Source organism: Tachyglossus aculeatus, chromosome 1 (genome assembly GCF_015852505.1).
Source record: "Tachyglossus aculeatus isolate mTacAcu1 chromosome 1, mTacAcu1.pri, whole genome shotgun sequence".
In the NCBI taxonomy this organism is placed as follows: domain Eukaryota; kingdom Metazoa; phylum Chordata; class Mammalia; order Monotremata; family Tachyglossidae; genus Tachyglossus; species Tachyglossus aculeatus.
In genome coordinates, this window is record NC_052066.1 from 22,891,067 (window position 1) to 22,908,862 (window position 17,796).

A 17,796-nucleotide genomic window follows, 5' to 3' on the forward strand; every position below is an offset into this window, starting at 1 on the left:
ATGAATGGTGAGCTCACAACAAGTTGCCTTACCAGTGACTGTTTGTGATCCTGCAAACAACAAGGAAGAGACTTTGCAAAGACACTGATGGGCTCTACCTGGGACAGGTGATTGCTGCCTGTAGGGGTGGAGCATGGAGGGAGATGTGGCCTTAATAATAATGATGGCATTTATTAAGCACTTACTGTGTGTAAAGCACTGTTCTAAGCACTGGGGAGGTTACAAGGTGATCAGGTTGTCCCACGGTGGGCTCACAGTCTTAATCCCCATTTTGCAGATGAGGTAACTGAGGCACAGAGAAGTGAAGTGACTTGCCCAAAGTCATATAGCTGACAATTTGTGGAGCCGGAATTTGAACCCATGACCTCTGACTCTAAAGCCCTTCTGTCCCTGCTCTACCTGGCAACGGGGCTGTACTAATCATTGACTGCCAAGTAGAGCCACAGCTGCGATGCCTAAGGCAGATAAAAGGGAGCACCTGGAGTCATCCAAAAAAGCAAGCAGTGAAGTAGCAGGAGAGCAGTACTCAAAAGCAGCAGAAGAAGCATTGGTGGAACTGGTTCTCTTGACTACTAGACTGGTATTGGACCCTTGAGTGTTGGAGTGAGTGTGTGTATGCATGTGTCACTCCCTTGCAAGTTGGTAAAACTAAGTAAAAAACTTTTCCCAGTAACCTAGGTGATCAGAGGTGTGGTTTGAACTCTACTACGTGTCACTGAGGCTCCCCCAATCCAGGAAGGGCCTGGTTGGTATGAGCTGGGGGCTCGTGAGCAAGTACCGAGTTTGGCACATAGAAATAATAATAATAATGATGGCATTTGTTAAGTGCTTACTATGTGCAAAGCACTGTTCTAAGTGTTGGGGGGGGATACAAGGTGATCAGGTTGTCCCACGTGTGGCTCACAGTCTTAATCTCCATTTTACAGATGAGGCAACTGAGGCTCAGAGAAGTTAAGTGATTTGCCCAAGGTTACACAGCAGACATGTTGTAGAGTCAGAATTCAAACCGATGACCTCTGACTCCAAAGCCTGTACTCTTTCCCCTGAGCCACACTGCTTCTCTGAGCTTACCAATACTGTAATTATTGTTATTATTCGTGAGGTAACCTTAGTTGTGCACGGCACGTTCCAATAGACTAGGGATTTATTTCCATATTGATCAGGTTAGTTGGTGCTTGTCTTTTTTTATGCTGTCAAGTCATCGCCGACCCATAGTGTCACCATAGACGCATCTCTCCCCCACTGCCATCTGCAATCGTTCTGGTAGTGGATCCCTAGAATTTTCTTGGTAAAAATCCAGAAGTGGTTTATCATGCTCTGCACACAGTAAGCACCCAATAAATACAATTGAATGAACAATTGCCTCCTTCTGCACAGTCAACTTGAGTCTCTGCCCTTGACTCTCTCCCCTGCCGCTGCTGCCCAGCATGGGGGACTTTTGACTGGTAGCAGATTGCCTTCCACTTGCTAACCACTGCCCAAACTAGGAATGGAATGGGTATGCCTCTGCTTGACTCTCCCTCCCATAGCCAAGACTGGAAGCATACTGGAAACTCTCCAGGTGCAACCCTGAGAGATTGTTTGGGTGCGTGTCTCAGTGGAAAGAGCCCAACCTTTAGAGTCAGAGGTCATGGGTTCAAATCCCCGCTCCACCACTTGTCAGCTGTGTGACTTTGGGCAAATCACTTAACTTCTCTGTGCCTCAGTTCCCTCATTTGTAAAATGGGGGTTAAGACTGTGAGCCCCCCGTGGGACAACCTGATCACCTTGTAATCTTCCCATCACTTAGAACAGTGCTTTGCACATAGTAAGTGCCTAATAAATGCCATCATTATTATTACTATTATCCTTTATAGAATTAGGATTTCTCAGGAGCTGCCTTTACTGAATTGTAGACAGTTTCCTTAGACCTCTGCTTGCTTTCCTTCTTTCTTTGTTGTCACACAGTCAAGAGCAGCTAGCTGATCAGCAATGCCTAATCTGCTTTCCCTTCAAGTTCTGAGTAGCAGTCAGATCTCCAGGTAACAGGCTGTACCTGGATCTTTTATGTTTCAAACACAAGCCAAAGGAGGAATGTATCACTTGAACCAACTGACTAAGTGCAACAGTCTTCTATCCAAAAAAACTAAATGGAAGACTGAAGAAAAAATCCCTGGGTTAAAGAAACCTTCCACGGAGGTGTAGTCAATCAGTCAAGGGCATTTATTGAGCACCTGGTGGGTTCAGAGCACTGTACTAAGTGCTTTCAACTCTTTACTCAGTATCAATGAGGGAGACCTACAACAAAGAGACAGAACTGTTGCAAATATAACTATTATTTTTGCATGGTAAATTGTCAAATGCTTGTTTGTTTTGTTGCCTGTCTCCCCCTTCTAGACTGTGAGCCCGTTGTTGGGTAGGGACCGTCTCTATATGTTGCCAATTTGTACTTCCCAAGCGTTTAATACAGTGCTCTGCACTCAATAAATACGATTGAATGAATAAATACGATTGAATGATTGAGTGAAATGCAAAACATTTGACCTCTTTCGTAAATTGTAAACCACCTGTGGACAGGAATTGTATCTTTTACCTCTATTGTATGTTCCCAGATATTTAATAGCATGCTCTATACACAGCAGGCTCTCAACAAAAGTACTAATTGATTCCACAATAATAAACAATAATAATGGCATTTATTAAGCGCTTACTATGTGTAAAGCACTGCCCTAAGCGGTGGGGAGGTTACAAGGTGATCAGGTTGTCCCACAGGGGGCTCACAGTCTTCACCTCCATTTTCCAGATGAGGGAACTGAGGCCCAGAGAAGTGAAGTGACTTGCCCAAAATCACACAGCTGACAAGTGGCAGAGGTGGGATTTGAACCCATGACCTCTGACTCCAAAGCCCATGCTCTTTCCATTTAGCCATGCTGCTTCTCTGATTCAAGTTCTTTGTTTCTGGGTTTGGATAACTCTAATTTGCAGAAACTTCTAGTTGGCCTTAATCTAGGTACAACCCCCTCTCCCTTAATAACGGATATTTGTTAAGACCTTACTTTGTGCCAGGCACTGTATTAAGCACTGGAGTGGATACAAGCAAATTGGGTTGGACACAGTCCCTGCCCCACCTGGGGCACACAGTCTCGATACCCATTTTACAGTTGAGGTAACAGAGGCCCAGAGAAGTGAAGTGACTTGCCCAAGGTCGCACAGTAGACAAGGGGTGGGCTGAATTAGAATCCATGACCTTCTGGCTCCCATTCATTCATTCATTCAATTGTATTTATTGAGCGCTTACTGTGTGCAGAGCACTGTACTAAGCACTCGGGAAGTATGCCATTCTATTTGTTGCAGGCAGCAAATGTGACTCCCAACACTGTTGCATTATTTTCTCCCAAGCGCTTAGTACAATGATCGACACACAATAAGCACTCAAGAAATCCCACTGATGACGACAACCCACCTTAACCCCTCCACAATCTGATATTGTTTCGGGAAGACGTTTCCTGCAGGGTCTGTTAGGTTGGACCGCAGCCTAAGACCTTGAAAATTCAAGAAGTGTCTCCCTGGATGAACTGATGTCAAGGAGCAAGAACATAAATGGTCACAGGCCCCCTAGGCCTTTGAAAACAAAATCCAAACCATGTGCATTTAAGGGAACAATGCCTTTAATTTTCAAGTAAGAAAACATGTCGCTAGGGATTTGAGGCAGGCAAAATAACACATAGATCCCAAAGTAGGTGGGATAGTCAAATTAAATCTAGGCTTTAAAGTATCAAAATATTAGTCAAAATGCAAGCACACAGGAAGTCTGTGATGAGCCCCGTTAAGTGGGATAGGGTATAGATGCAGGCTAGTGTCCTCCTTTCATTTGAGGAGGCAGAATCTCCCTATGCAGAAGCCACTCCGGTAAATTTAGCACTTGGGTGAACTGTACTGATTCCTTCAAGCCACTTGGAATTGGCTTGCCCCCTCCTAATGCCAACCTCCTCACTGCACCTTGATCTGATCTATTTCGCCGCCAACCTCTCAACCGCAACCTGCCGCTGGCCTGGTACCCCTTCCCTCTTCATATCCGACAGTCACTCTTCCCCACTTCAAAACCTTATTGAAAGTACATCTCTTCCAAGAGGTCTTCCCTGTTTAAGCCCTCATTTCCTCTTCTCCCACCCCCTTCTGAGTCAACCTTGCAGTTGGATTTGCTCCCTTCATTCACCCCTCCCTCAGCCTCGCAGCACTTAGAGAAGCAGCGTGGCTCAGTGGAAAGAGCCCGGGCTTTGGAGACAGAGGTCATGGGTTCAAATCCCGGCTCCGCCATTGGTCAGCTGTGTGACTTTGGGCAAGTCACTTCACTTCTCTGTGCCTCAGTTCCCTCATCTGTAAAATGGGGATTATGACTGTGGGACAACCTGATTACCTTGTAACCTCCCCAGTGCTTAGAACAGTTCTTTGTACATAGTAAGCTCTTAATAAATGCCATTGTTATTATTATTATGTACATATCTGTAATTTACTTACACTAATGTCTATCGTCCCTCTAGATTGTAAGCTTGTTGTGGGCAGGGATCGTGTCTACCCACTCTGTTATATTCTAATCTTCCAAGTGCTAAATGAATACAATTGGCTGATTGATTGATTAGTAATTACTGTACTGTAATTGTTTCAAAATTGGTGAGCTGACTTTATTCCGGGATCTTCTTGCTAATTTTAGAGAAGTAGCCAAGAGCCCTGGCTTGGTAGAGGACCTGGGTTCGTGCCACTTGCCTGCTGTGTGATCTTGGCCTAGTCACTTAACCATTCTGTGCTTCAGGATCCTCATCTGTTAAATCAGGATTCAAACACCCATTGTCCCTCCTACTCAGACTGTAAGCCCCCTTGTGGGACTTGATTATCTTATGTCTAACACAGTGCTTGACACACAGTAAGCATTTAACAAAAACCACAGTAATTATTGAATCTCCATTTTACAGATGAGGAAAATGAGGCAAGTTAAGTAACTTGCCCAAGATCACACAGCAGATAAGTGGCAGAGCCGGGGTTAGAACCCAGCTCCTCTGACTCCAAGGCCTGGGTTCTTTCCACTGTTACTATTATTATTATTATTGTTAATAATCATCATCATCGTCAGTGGTATGTATTGAACACTTACTATGTGCAGAGCACTGTACTAAACACTCTTGTCCTCCCACTTAATTTTGGGTTTGGACTGTAGCATCATCTTCTCCTCTAGATCCACGTCTCACAGTCATCTACGAGGTTGGACATGACAACAGAGAGAAGCAGCATGGCTCAGTGGAAAGAGCCTGGGCTTGGGAGTCAGAGGTCATGGGTTCGAATCCCGACTCTGCCACTTGCCAGCTGTGTGACCTTGGGCAAGTCACTTAACTTCTCTGAGCCTCAGTTACCTCATCTGTAAAATGGGGACAAAAAATGTGAGCCCCACGTGGGACAACCTGATCACCTTGTATCCCCCAGCATTTGGAACAGTGCTTTGCACATAGTAAGCGCTTAACAAATGCCATTATTATTATTATCATTATTACAACAAACTATTAGATTTTGCACAGAGTTCAGAGGTCAGCACTCTACTGCAAGCGAAGTCAATGCAGCTTCCCTTTAGGCCAATTTATTTTGTGGAAGTGGCTTGTACAGAGAATCTAGCTTCACGTGAGTCTGTGGAACTGTAGAGTACTGTGTCAAAGCATAATAATAATAACAATAATGGCATTTGTTAAGTGCTTACTATGTGCCAAGCACTGTTCTAAGCACTGGGATAGTTACAAGACAGGTTGGACCCAATCCCTGTCCCACACAGGGCTCACATTCTAAACCTCCATTTTACAGATGAGATAACTGAGACACAGAGAAGTGAAGTGACTTGCCCAAGGTCACACAGCAGATGTGGCAGAGCTGGGATTAGAAGCATGTAATTGCATATCTGTGCAGAATTTTTTTGCATTATTTATTGGGTCAATCCTGGGATGTCAGTACCTTGCACTTGAGGGTGAGAGTTCTGGTTGACTTTGAAAACAAATAGACTTGAATAAAGTATAAAGTCATAGGGTATTCTTTCTGTTTCCTCCTTTTAAACTGCTGTGATGAAGCAGTATTGCAAAGATACACTATTGTTTTAATAATTCACTAGTCATTTGGATTTTAACCATGGGTTTAAGGAATAGAAAATGGTTCCTCTTCCCTGCCCAACTGAGACTGCCTTCTCTCATCCCTTTCTCTAGACCCACCCAAAATATAGCACTAGATCTGAGATACTCCAAGCCAGGGGTCACTGTATTAGCGGTGGGCAAGACCCCTCCAAACTGTCTTCTGTTTGGACCAAATACATTTCTCAAGAAGCAAAGATAATAATAATATGGCTCCCAAGCTTCCGTGAAATTCACTAGCTGTCAGCTTTGAGATAAAGGACTTGAAAAGTCTAGGCTTTTCCCCTTGGTCTGATTTTTCTGTGAGGCCTTTGACTGAGGAAAATCCCCCATGCTTTCTGAAGGTCTTTGGAAGTGAAAGAGGTGGGGAAATACACCCATTTGAAGGGGCAGGTCTGCGATTTTAGTGAGGCAAACTTGCCACTCTGGTGCCTCGCTTAAGCAGAGGGTGGGGTGGAGAGGCCAAGTAGCCGACAGGGAAGCAAGGAAGGTCTCCTATCTTTTGTTTCCATGAAATCTTAAACATGAGAGCATGGGGGTTTACAGTTATTTGTTCATGTCTCCGACCCATACTCAATATTGGATGCCCTCAAAGGGTCAGGGAGGGCCCTGCTTTGTCCTATGACTCATCCTGTCCAGGAATGCTAGAAAAACAATTTCAAAATTGAAAAAACGTAGGGACTGTGGCAGCCTCGCTGCCTAGATTTATCTCAGAGTTCAAAACTATCTGTTCCTTGGAGTCATTCGAGAGAGATGTTGAGACATTCGGTCCTGTTCTGTCAATGCTATCACTATCAGGAAAAATGAGATCAAAGACACCCTTAACACCCCACCCAGAGAACATCTGCACAGCAAACCAACAGGAACACAGGAACCCAAATGGAAGCTAAATTTCTTGGGCTCCCATTTTGATGAGCATTTCTCCCGGAGCGTTTCTCAGATTGAGCCGATAGTGTGTCTTTGACCCCTCTTCGCTTCTACACGTAGTCGTACTTGGAAGGGTGGGAGCGGGGCCCTGCCTCGTCGCGGACACTGTCGTCGTAGATTTTTTTGCTTTTCCCTTCCGAGGCGTAGCCGGTGCCAGCCTTGAATCCACCGGACTTGAAGGCTACGTTATGGCCAGAGGCATTGTAGGACACGGCTTTGAAGCTGAAGAAGAAAGAAAAAACTTATCCACAACTGCATCACTATGTCAGGCCGACATTCCCTGTTTCTGGGAAGGAAGCAAATTTGATCCTATTTATTTGTGGCCTCTTCAAACCTGCTAGTTATTTTAGTGCATATATTCAATACCCTGAATAATAATAATAATAATAATAATAATAATAATAATAATAATAATGGTGGTATTTGTTAAGTGCTTACTATGTGCAAAGCACTTCTAAGCGCCGGGGAGGTTACAAGGTGATCAGGTTGTCCCACAGCAGGATCACAGTCTTAATCCCCATTGTACAGATGAGGGAACTGAGGCCCAGAGAAGTGAAGTGACTTGCCCAAAGTCACACAGCTGCTAAGTGGAAGAGTTGGAATTCAAACCATGACCTCTGACTCCAAAGCCCATACTCTTTCCACTGAGCCATGCTGCTTCTCTATCTATTCATTGAATCTATTCAATGAATGAATATTCATTGAATTCATTCATTCATTTAATCATATTTATTGAGCACTTACTGTGTGCAGAGCACTGCACTAAGTGCTTGGGAAGTACAATTTGGCAACATATAGAGATGGTCCCTACCCAACAGTGGGCTCACAGTCTAGAAGGGGGAGACAGAGAACAAAACAAAACAGATTAACAAAATAAAATAAATAGAATAAACATGTACAAGTAAAATAAATGAATAGTAGATTTGAATAGAATTGAATAGAATTTGAATAGAATTGAATAGATTCAATGAATGAATAGAATTGAATAGATTCAATGAATGAATATTCATTGAACAAATAAATGAACATGCTTAATGAATATTCAGTCATATTTATTGATGCTTACTGTGCGTAGAGCACTATACTAAGTGCTTGGGAGAGTATAAATAAAATAGACACATTCCCTGCCCACAATCAGTCTAGAGACTGGCTTTCTGAGAAGCAAATTCAATGAGGCTAAAAAGAAGGAGAATTAAAGTCAATGGAGACTTGTGAAGTTACAGAATCACAGAGCTTGGACACCAAGGAGTCATATAGATCAATCTCCTACCTTCAACAAGTGTCTAATTTGTACTTTCCCAATCAGTCAGTCAATCATACTTAATAAGTGCTTACTGTTTGGAGAACATTTTACCAAGCACTTGGGAGAGTACCATATAATAACAGACACATTTGCTTTCCACAATGACCTTACAGTCCAGAGGGACAGAATATTGCTTAAAATAGTGCTCTGCACATAATAAGTGCTCAATAAATACCACTGAAAGATTTCCACCTCTATATTATCTCCCAGAGTTGAGTACAGTGATTGGCACACAGTAAACTCTTAATAAATACAATTGCTAATACAGTGCTTCGCACATAGTAAGCGCTTAATAAATGCCATTATTATTATTATTATTATTATTATTATTGTTACTGCTACTACTAGAGAAGCATGATGGCTTAGTGGAAAGAGCACAGGCTTGGGAGTCAGAGGACGTGGGTTCTAATCCTGGCTCCGCCACTTGTCTGCTGTGTGACCTTGGGCAAGCCACTTCTTTGTGCCTCAGTTATCTCATCTGTAAAATGGGATTAAAACTGTGAGCCCCACGTGGAACAACCTGATTACCCTGTATCTACCCCAGCGCTTAGAACAGTGCTTGGCACAGAGTAAGTGTTTAACAAATAACATAATTATTATTATTATTATTACCATCACCACAAGCACCAACACTATTACTATTAATATTATCACCACCATCACTACTACTGATCTTACCAGTACTACTATTAGTACTATTATTATGGCCACTACTATTACTAAGTCTAACCCTTAATAATAAAAATAATTATGGTATTTGTTAAGCGCTTACTATGTGCCTAGCACTGTACTAAGTGCTAGGGTGGATACAAACAAATGAGGCTGGACACAGTCCCCATCCCACATGGGGCTCACAGTCTCAATCCCCATTCTACAGGTGACATAACTGAAGTACAGAGAATTCATTCATTTATTCAATCTTATTTATTAAGAGAACCAGCATGGCTCAGTGGAAAGAGCCCGGGCTTTGGAGTCAGAGGTCATGGGTTCAAATCCCAGCTCTGCCACTTAATAATAATAATGTTGGTATTTGTTAAGCACTATGTGCAAAGCACTGTTCTAAGCGCTGGGGTAGATACAAGGTAATCAGGTTGTCCCACATGGGGCTCACAGTCTTCATCCCCATTTTACAGATGAGGGAATTTAGGCCCATAGAAGTTAAGTGACTTGCCCAAAGTCACACAGTTGACAAGTGGCGGAGCTGGGATTTGAACCCACAACCTCTGACTCCAAAGCCTGTGCTCTTTCCACTGAGCCACACTGCTTCACTTGTCAGCTGTGTGACTTTGGGCAAGTCACTTCACTTCTCACTTCACTTAGCGCTTATTACAGTGCTCTGTACACAGTAAGCGCTCAATAAATACGATTGATTGATTGATTCTCTGGGCCTCAGTGACCTCATCTGTAAAATGGGGATGAAGACTGTGAGCGCCCCCCAGGGGACAACCTGATCACCTTGTAACCTCCCCAGCGCTTAGAACAGTGCTTTGCATATAGTAAGTAAATGCCATAACTATTATTATTATTATTAAGCATTTACAGTGTGCAGAGCACTGCACTAAGCACTTGGGAAAGTGCAATGCAGCAATAAACAGTGACATTCCCTGCCTACAGTGAGCTTACAATCTAGAGGGGGGGAGACAGACATCAATGCAAATAAATAAAATGACAGAATATACATAGTGATGTGGGGCTGGGAGGGGAGAAGAGCAAAGGGAGGGGGAGATGAGGAAAAGTGGGGATTAGCCTGGGAAGGCGTCTTGGAAGAGATGGGCCTTCAGTAAGACTTTGAAGGTGGGGAGAGTAATTGTCGGTCGGATTTGAGGAGGGAGGGCATTCCAGGCCAGAGGAAGGACATGGGCAAGCAGTCGACGGCAAAGCAGGTGAGATCAAGATGCAGTGAGAAGGTTAGCATAAGAAGAGCGAAGCGTTTGGGTTGTAGAAGGAGAGAAGTGAGGTGAGGTAGGAGGGGGAAAGGTGATAGACTGCTTTAAAGCCAATGTGAGGAGTTTTTGTCCGATATGGAGGTGAATAGGCAACCACTGCAGATTTTCGAGGGGGTGGCGACATGCCATGAACATTTTTGTAGAAAGATGATCCGGGCAGTGGAGTAAAGTATGGACTGGAGTGGGGCGAGACAGGAGAGAAGTGAAGTGACTTGCCCAAGGTCACACAGCAGACGCGTGGCGGAGCCGGGATTAGAACCATGAACCCAGACTGAGCCCCCTCTTTCCTCTCTCCCTCCTCCCCCTCTCCATCCCCCCTGCCTTACCTCCTTCCCCTCCCTACAGCACCTGTATATATGTGTACGTATTTATTACTCTATTTTATTTGTACATATTTATTCTATTTATTTTATTTTGTTAATGTGTTTTGTTTTGTTGTCTGTCTCCCCCTTCTAGACTGTGAGCCCACTGTTGGGTAGGGACCGTCTCTATATGTTGCCAATTTGTACTTCCCAAGCGCTTAGTCCAGTGCTCTGCACACAGTACGCACTCAATAAATATGATTGAATGAATGAATGAATGACCTTCGGACTCCCAAGCCCCGGCTCTAGACACTATACCATGCTGCTTCTCAGTTTGTGCCTGTTTTCTTCAGAAGAACACCTACAGTCTTCCTCATCAGCTTGCGGCAGTATTGAGAAGCAGTGTGGCTCAGTGGAAAGAGCCCGGGCTTTGGAGTCAGAGGTCATGGGTTCAAATCCCAGCTCCGCCAATTGTCAGCTGTGTGACTTTGGGCCAGTCACTTCACTTCTCTGGGCCTTAGTTACCTCATCTGTAAAATGGGGATGAAGACTGTGAGCCCCACCTGTGACAACCTGATAACCTTGTATATCCCCGAGTGCTTAAAACAGTGCTTTGCACATAGTAAGCGCTTAACTTCTCTGTGCCTCAGTTCCCTCGTCTGTAAAATGGAGATTAAGACTGTGAGCCCCCGAGGGACAACCTGATCACCTTGTAACCTTCCCAGCGCTTAGAACAGTGCTTTGCATATGTAAGCACTTAATAAATGCCACCATTTCCCCCTTCTAGACTATGAGCCCGTTGTTGGGTAGGGACCGTCTCTAGATGTTGCCGGCTTGGAATTCCCAAGCACTTAGTACAGTGCTCTGCACACAGTAAGTGCTCAATAAATATGATTGAATGAATGAATGAATGAATAAATGCTATCATTATCATTATTATTATTATTATTATTATTATTAGCTACCCGGGAGCGATTCCTTAAGTTTAACACAAATGACTCCGGCCGCAATGAACCAGAAGGCAAATATCAAGATCAAGTGTGGCCTATGGAGACTCACTGGGTGTCCTCTGGTGTAAGTCCTCGGCAAGCAATGCACATCATGATCCCTCCGACAACAGCCAGGCCTCCCGCAACCCAGCCAACAAACAGAGCAGAGCCAAAGGTGTACCTGCAGGAGGAAAACAGAGAGACCGGATAATAATAATGATAATAATAATAATAATATAATAATAATAGCATTTAAGTGTTTACTATGTGCCTAGCACTGTTCTAACCACTGGAGTAGATACATGGTAATCAGGTTACCCAACGCGGGGCTCACAGTCTTAATCCCCATTTTACAGATGAGGGAACTGAGGCACAGAGAAGTTGAGTGTCTTGCCCAAGGTCACACAGCAGACAAGTGGCGGAGCCAGGATTAGACCTACATCTTCGGACTCCTAAACCTGTGCTCTAGCCATTAGGCCATGCTGCTTCTCACATAAGAGTTTGGTGAAGCCCCTCCTTGACTCCACTCCCGGCTTCCCTGCCATCCACTGGAAGCTGTCTCGGCCAAGGACAAAGACCAGCAGGCAGGATAAGAGGCTCAGTCCTTTCATCTGCTTATTGCAGCTCCTCCAACGCTAACCTTCTCACTGTGCCTCAATCTCGTCTAGCTCACCGCCCACCTCTCGCCCCCATCCTACCTCTGGACTGGGGCATCCTTCCTCCTCATATCCGACGGACAAATACTCTCCCCGGGGCATCCTCCCTCCTGACACAAATCAGTCCCCTCAGTCATCGCCTTATTTAATAATAATAATGATGACATTTCTTAAGTGCTCACTATGTGCAAAGCACTGTTGTAAGCACTGGGGAGGTTACAAGGCGGTCAGGTTGTCCCAAAGGGGGCTCACAGTCTTAATCCCCATTTTACTGATGAGGTAACTGAGGCACAGAGAAGTTAAGTGACTGGCCCAAAGTCACACAGCTGACAATTGGCAGAGCCGGGATTTGAACCCATGACCTCTGACTCCAAAGCCTGGCCTCTTTCCACTGAGCCATGCTGCCCGAAGGCACCTCTCCTCCAAGAGGCCTTCCTTGACTAAGCCCTCCTTTCCTCTTCTCTCACCCACTTCTGAGTCACCCTTGCGGGTGGATTTGCCCCCTTAATTCACCCCTCCTTCAGCCCCACAGCACTTATGTACATATCTGTATTTTACTTATATCAATGTCTGTTTCCCCCTCTAGAACGTAAGATCCTTGTAGGCAGGGAATGTCTATTATGCTGAACTCTCCCAAATGCTTAGTATAGTGCTCTGCACACAGCGCTTAATAAATGCCATCATCATTATTATTATTACTGTAAGACCTATATCCAGGCACAACAAAGTGCGGTGAGAGAAAGAATTTGGGCCAGGTCTACAAGAAAGTGGGTGGCAGCAAGAACGAGTTTTAGAGAAGTAGTGTGGCCTAGTAAAAAGAACATAGGCCCACGAGTCAGAGGGCCTGGATTCTAATCCCGGTTCCACCACTTGTCTGCTTGTGACCCTGGGCAAGTCACTTAACCTTTCTGTGCCTTAGTTCCCTCATCTGCAAAATCGGGATTCAATACATGTTTTCCCTCCTACTTAGACTGTGAGCCCCATGAGGGACTGAATGATCTTGTATCTACCCTAGTGCTTTTTACCGTGCTTAGCATATAGTAAGCCCTTAACAAATACTGTAGTAATCATTATTTTTAGAGAAAATGAAAATTCAACAATCTCCCTGCCTCCATGACTGGTCTTGGTAACCTGCGGCTACAGACATTAAACACGACAGCACAACAAGGGGCGAGCTTTCTGGATGTCCAGTGTGGCTGGGAATGTGGATGCCAAATTAACCTTTTCAACTACACCCACACTCATAGGTGAACTTCCCCCTCACTGGAGTCTTTTCTGAAATGAAGGAAGCAGTATGGCCTAATAGAGAGGGCACAGGCCTGGGGTTGGCAGCACTTGGGCTGTAATTCATTCATTCAATTGTATTTATTGAGTGCTTACAGTGTGCAGAGCACTGTACTAAGTGCTTGGGAAGTCCAAGTTGGCAACATATAGCGATGGTCACTACCCAACAACGGGTTCACAGTCTAGAAGGGGGAGACAGACAACAAAACAATCCCATGCTCTTCCACTTGTCTGCCCTGTGACCTCGCCCAAGTCACTTAACATCTCAGTGCCTCATTCATTTAGTCATTCAATTGTATTTATTGAGCACTTACTGTGTGCAGAGCACTGTATTAAGTGCTTGGAAAGTACAATTCAGCAATAAAGAGAGACCATCCCTGCCCACTCAGGGGTTACAGTCTAGGAGGGGGGAGACAGACATTAAAACAAGTGAATAGGCATCAATATAAATAAATAGAATTATAGATACGTACATATATACCCAAATGCTGTGGGGTGGAGAGAGATGGGTAGAGCAAGGGAAGCACATCAGGGTGATGTGGAGGGGAGGGGTGATGCAGAGGGGATGGGGAACAGAGGAAAAGGGGGGATTAATCTGGGAAGGCCTCTTGGAGGAGGTGAGCCTTCAGTAGGGCTTTGAAGGGAGGAAGTGTGATTGGCAGATTTGAGGAGGGAGGGCATTCCAGGCCAGAGGTAGGATGTGGGATGGGGTTGACGGTGGGACAGGCGAGAATGAGGCACAGTGAGGAGATAAGCGACAGAGGAGTGGAGTGTGTGGGCTGGGCTGGAGAAGGAGAGAAGGGAGGTGAGGTAAGAAGGGGCAAGGGGATGAAGAGCTTTGAAGCCAATAGTGAGAAGTTTTTGTTTGAGCTGGAGGTTGATAGGCAACCACTGGAGATTTTTGAGGAGTGGGGTGACATACCCAGATCGTTTCTGTAGAAAGATAATCTGGGCAGCAGAGTGAAGCCATCTGTGCAATGGGGATTCATTCATTCATTCATTCATTCATTCATTCATTCATTCATTCATTCATTCAATCGTATTTATTGAGTGCTCACTGTGTGCAGAGCACTGTACTGAGCACTTGGGAAGTACAAGTTGGCAACATATAGAGATGATCCCTACCCAATAGTGGGCTCACAGTCTAGAAGGGGGAGACAGAGAACAAAACAAAACATATTAACAAAATGAAATAAATAGAATAAACATGTATAAACAAAATAGAGTAATAAATACGTACAAACATATATACAGGTGCTGTGGGGAGGGGAAGGAGGTAAGGCGGGGGGATGGGGAGGGGGAGGAGGGGGAGAGGAAAGAGGGGGCTCAGTCTGGGAAGGTCTCCTGGAGGAGGTGAGCTCTCAGAAGGGCCTTGAAGGGAGGAAGAGAGCTAGCTTGGCGGATGTGCGGAGGGAGGGTATTCCAGGCCAGGGGGATGACGTGGGCTGGTGGTCAACGGCGGAACAGGTGAGAACGAGGCATGGTGAGGAGATTAGCGGCAGAGGAGCGGAGGGTGCGGAATGGGCTGGAGAAGGAGAGAAAGGAGGTGAGGTACGAGGGGGCGAGGTGATGGACAGCCTTGAAGCTGAGGGTGAGGAGTTTTTTCCTATTCCCTCCTGCATAGACTGTATCTGTCCCCATGCTCAATGCAGGCCTTGGACTATAGTAAGCACTTTACAAGTACTCTACATCCTCACCCTGGCCTGGAATGCCCTCCCTCCACACATCCGCCAAGCTAGCTCTCTTCCTCCCTTCAAAGCCTTACTGAGAGCTCACCTCCTCCAAGAGACCTTCCCAGACTGAGCCCCCTTTTTCCTCTCCTCCTTCCATCTCCTCCACCCTACCTCCTTCCCCTCCCCACAGCACCTGTATATATGTTTGTACAGATTTATCACTCTATTTTACTTGTACATATTTACTATTCTATTTATTTTGTTAATGATGTGCATTTAGCTTTAATTCTATTTGTTCTGATGACTTGACACCTGTCCACATATTTTGTTTTGTTGTCTGTCTCCCCCTTCTTGACTGTGAGCCCGTTGTTGGGTGGGGACTGTCTCTATATATTGCCACAACTTGTACCTCCCAAGCGCTTCATACAGTGCTCTGCACACAGTAAGCGTTCAGTAAATGCGATTGAATGAATGAATGAATACTCTAAAAACATGAGATAAAGACTCACAGTTTTTCAGCAGATAAGGTGGGTTAGCTCCGAGTCATTTTCCCAAGTTTTTTCTCAAGAAATTACATTTAGGTGTTCAAAGACCACTGGTGATTTCCACTAGGGAGCATGGTTGTTTCTGGGGAACTCTGGCCATTCTCTCTAAGGGATATTACAGCATTTTTGTATTTAAAGTGAGTCATGTAACAATTTCACCATTGAAGTCTTGAATGGAACAGGTCAATCACCTTGTCTGAACAGTCTGAACCACACCGCCTACTCCAGAATACATGTTAGCTGTTGACATCCAGAAGTTGGTGACCAGCATATTGGCGAATACAGATACTCCAGCAATAGCACAAATACCTGCGGGCAAAGAAAAATTTTGTTATCTCCCCTACAGTTGCCTCTGAATTGAATTATGTCTGTCCGTGAAATGTCACTTTCCTGCTTGTTTCAATATAGCCTTCCCAGACTGAGCCCCCTCCTTCCTCTCCTTCTCCTCCCCATCCCCCCATTATCTCCTTCCCCTCCCCACAGCACCTATATATATGTATATATGTTTGTACGTATTTATTACTCTATTTTATTTGTACACATTTATTCTATTTATTTTATTTTGTTAATATGTTTTGTTTTTTGTTCTCTGTCTCCCCCTTCTAGACTGTGAACCCACTGTTGGGTAGGGACTGTCTCTCTATGTTGCCAACTTTTACTACCCAAGCGCTTAGTACAGTGCTCTGCACACAGTAAGCGCTCAATAAATACAATTGGATGAATCCCCCCCTTATCTCCTTCCCATCCCCACAGCACCTGTATATATGTATATATGTTTGTACGTATTTATTACTCTATTTTATTTGTACATATTTATTCTATTTATTTTATTTTGTTACTATGTTTGTTTTGTTCTCTGTCTTCCCCTTCTAGACTGTGAGCCCACTGTTAGGTAGGAACCGTCTCTAGAGGTTGCCAAGTTGTACTTCCCAAGCGCTTAGTACAGTGCTCTGCACACAGTAAGCGCTCAATAAATACGATTGAATGAATGAATGAATGAATGAATATAGGGAGTTTTTAGACTCCATGAAAGCAGTGAAACTCTGACATTGTAGCACATTTCCAAGAAAAACAAGTTCAAAGGCTCTAATCAATTCAGTCTTTCAATAGCAAACTGATGGCGATGGGATGCATTTGAGAAACTTTATTGACAAAAATGAAGCCAAACTTCTGGAGAATTCATTCAATCGTATTTATTGAGCACTTACTGTGTGCAGAGCACTGTACTAAGCACTTGGGGAGTACAAGTTGGCAACATATAGAGATATTTCCTACCCAATAGTGGGCTCACAGTCTAGAAATGCATTGGTTTTTACATAGATTCAGTGAATTATGGATAAAATGTCAGCAAGAGGCTGGAATAAATTTGGGCTGTAGCTAACCGCTTGAGAGCAAAGATTGTGTCTTTTTTCTGCTTTGTTGTACCCCATTAGATGGTTACACATAAGTGGTGCTCAGTAAATCCTGTGGATGGACAGAAACCCTCCCCGCCTTCTCCACAGAAGGGGTTGGTTCTTCTGCAAGATCTACTGATCTTGTGTGGCCTGGTGGAAAGAGCATGGGGCTGGGAGTCAGAAGGACCTGGGTTCTAATCCCGGCTCCATCACCTGTCTTCTGAGTGACCTTGGGCAAGTCACTTCACTTCTCTGTGCCTCAGTTACCTCATCTGTGAAATGGAGATTAAGACTGTGAACCCCATGTGGGTCAGGGACTGTATCCAATCCAATTTGCTTATATCCACCCCAGCGTTTAGTACAGTGCCTGACACCTAATAATAATGATAATAATGGCATTTATTAAGCGCTTACTATGCGCAAAGCACTGTTCTAAGCACTGGGGAGGTTACAAGATGATCAGGTTGTCCCACGGGGGGGTCAAAGTTTTAATCCCCATTTTACAGATTGGGTAACTGAGGCACAGAGAAGTTAAGTGACTTGCCCAAAGTCACCCAGCTGGCAATTGGCAGAGCCGGGATTTGAACCCATGACCTCTGACTCTAAAGCCCGTGCTCTTTTCCACTGAGCCACACTG

At 44.6% G+C, this 17,796-nt stretch overlaps 1 protein-coding gene and 1 non-coding gene across 2 annotated transcripts in view; both read right to left on the reverse strand.

The window, feature by feature from the left end:
- Window positions 1-1,441: 1,441 nt before the first annotated feature.
- LOC119934810 lies at window positions 1,442-1,579 on the reverse strand. Its single transcript, XR_005453014.1, has one exon. It is a non-coding gene; the product is annotated as a small nucleolar RNA SNORA7 (small nucleolar RNA).
- Window positions 1,580-7,117: 5,538 nt separating this feature from the next.
- CLDN18 (claudin 18) overlaps window positions 7,118-17,796 on the reverse strand; it is a 30,615-nt gene continuing 19,936 nt past the window's right edge. The window contains exons 3-5 of the mRNA XM_038752066.1: window positions 15,957-16,074; window positions 11,678-11,788; window positions 7,118-7,289 (exon numbers count right to left, since the gene is read on the reverse strand). Of these exons, the coding sequence (XP_038607994.1) occupies window positions 7,118-7,289; window positions 11,678-11,788; window positions 15,957-16,074 (401 nt within the window). The remainder of the gene's footprint in view (window positions 7,290-11,677; window positions 11,789-15,956; window positions 16,075-17,796) is intronic.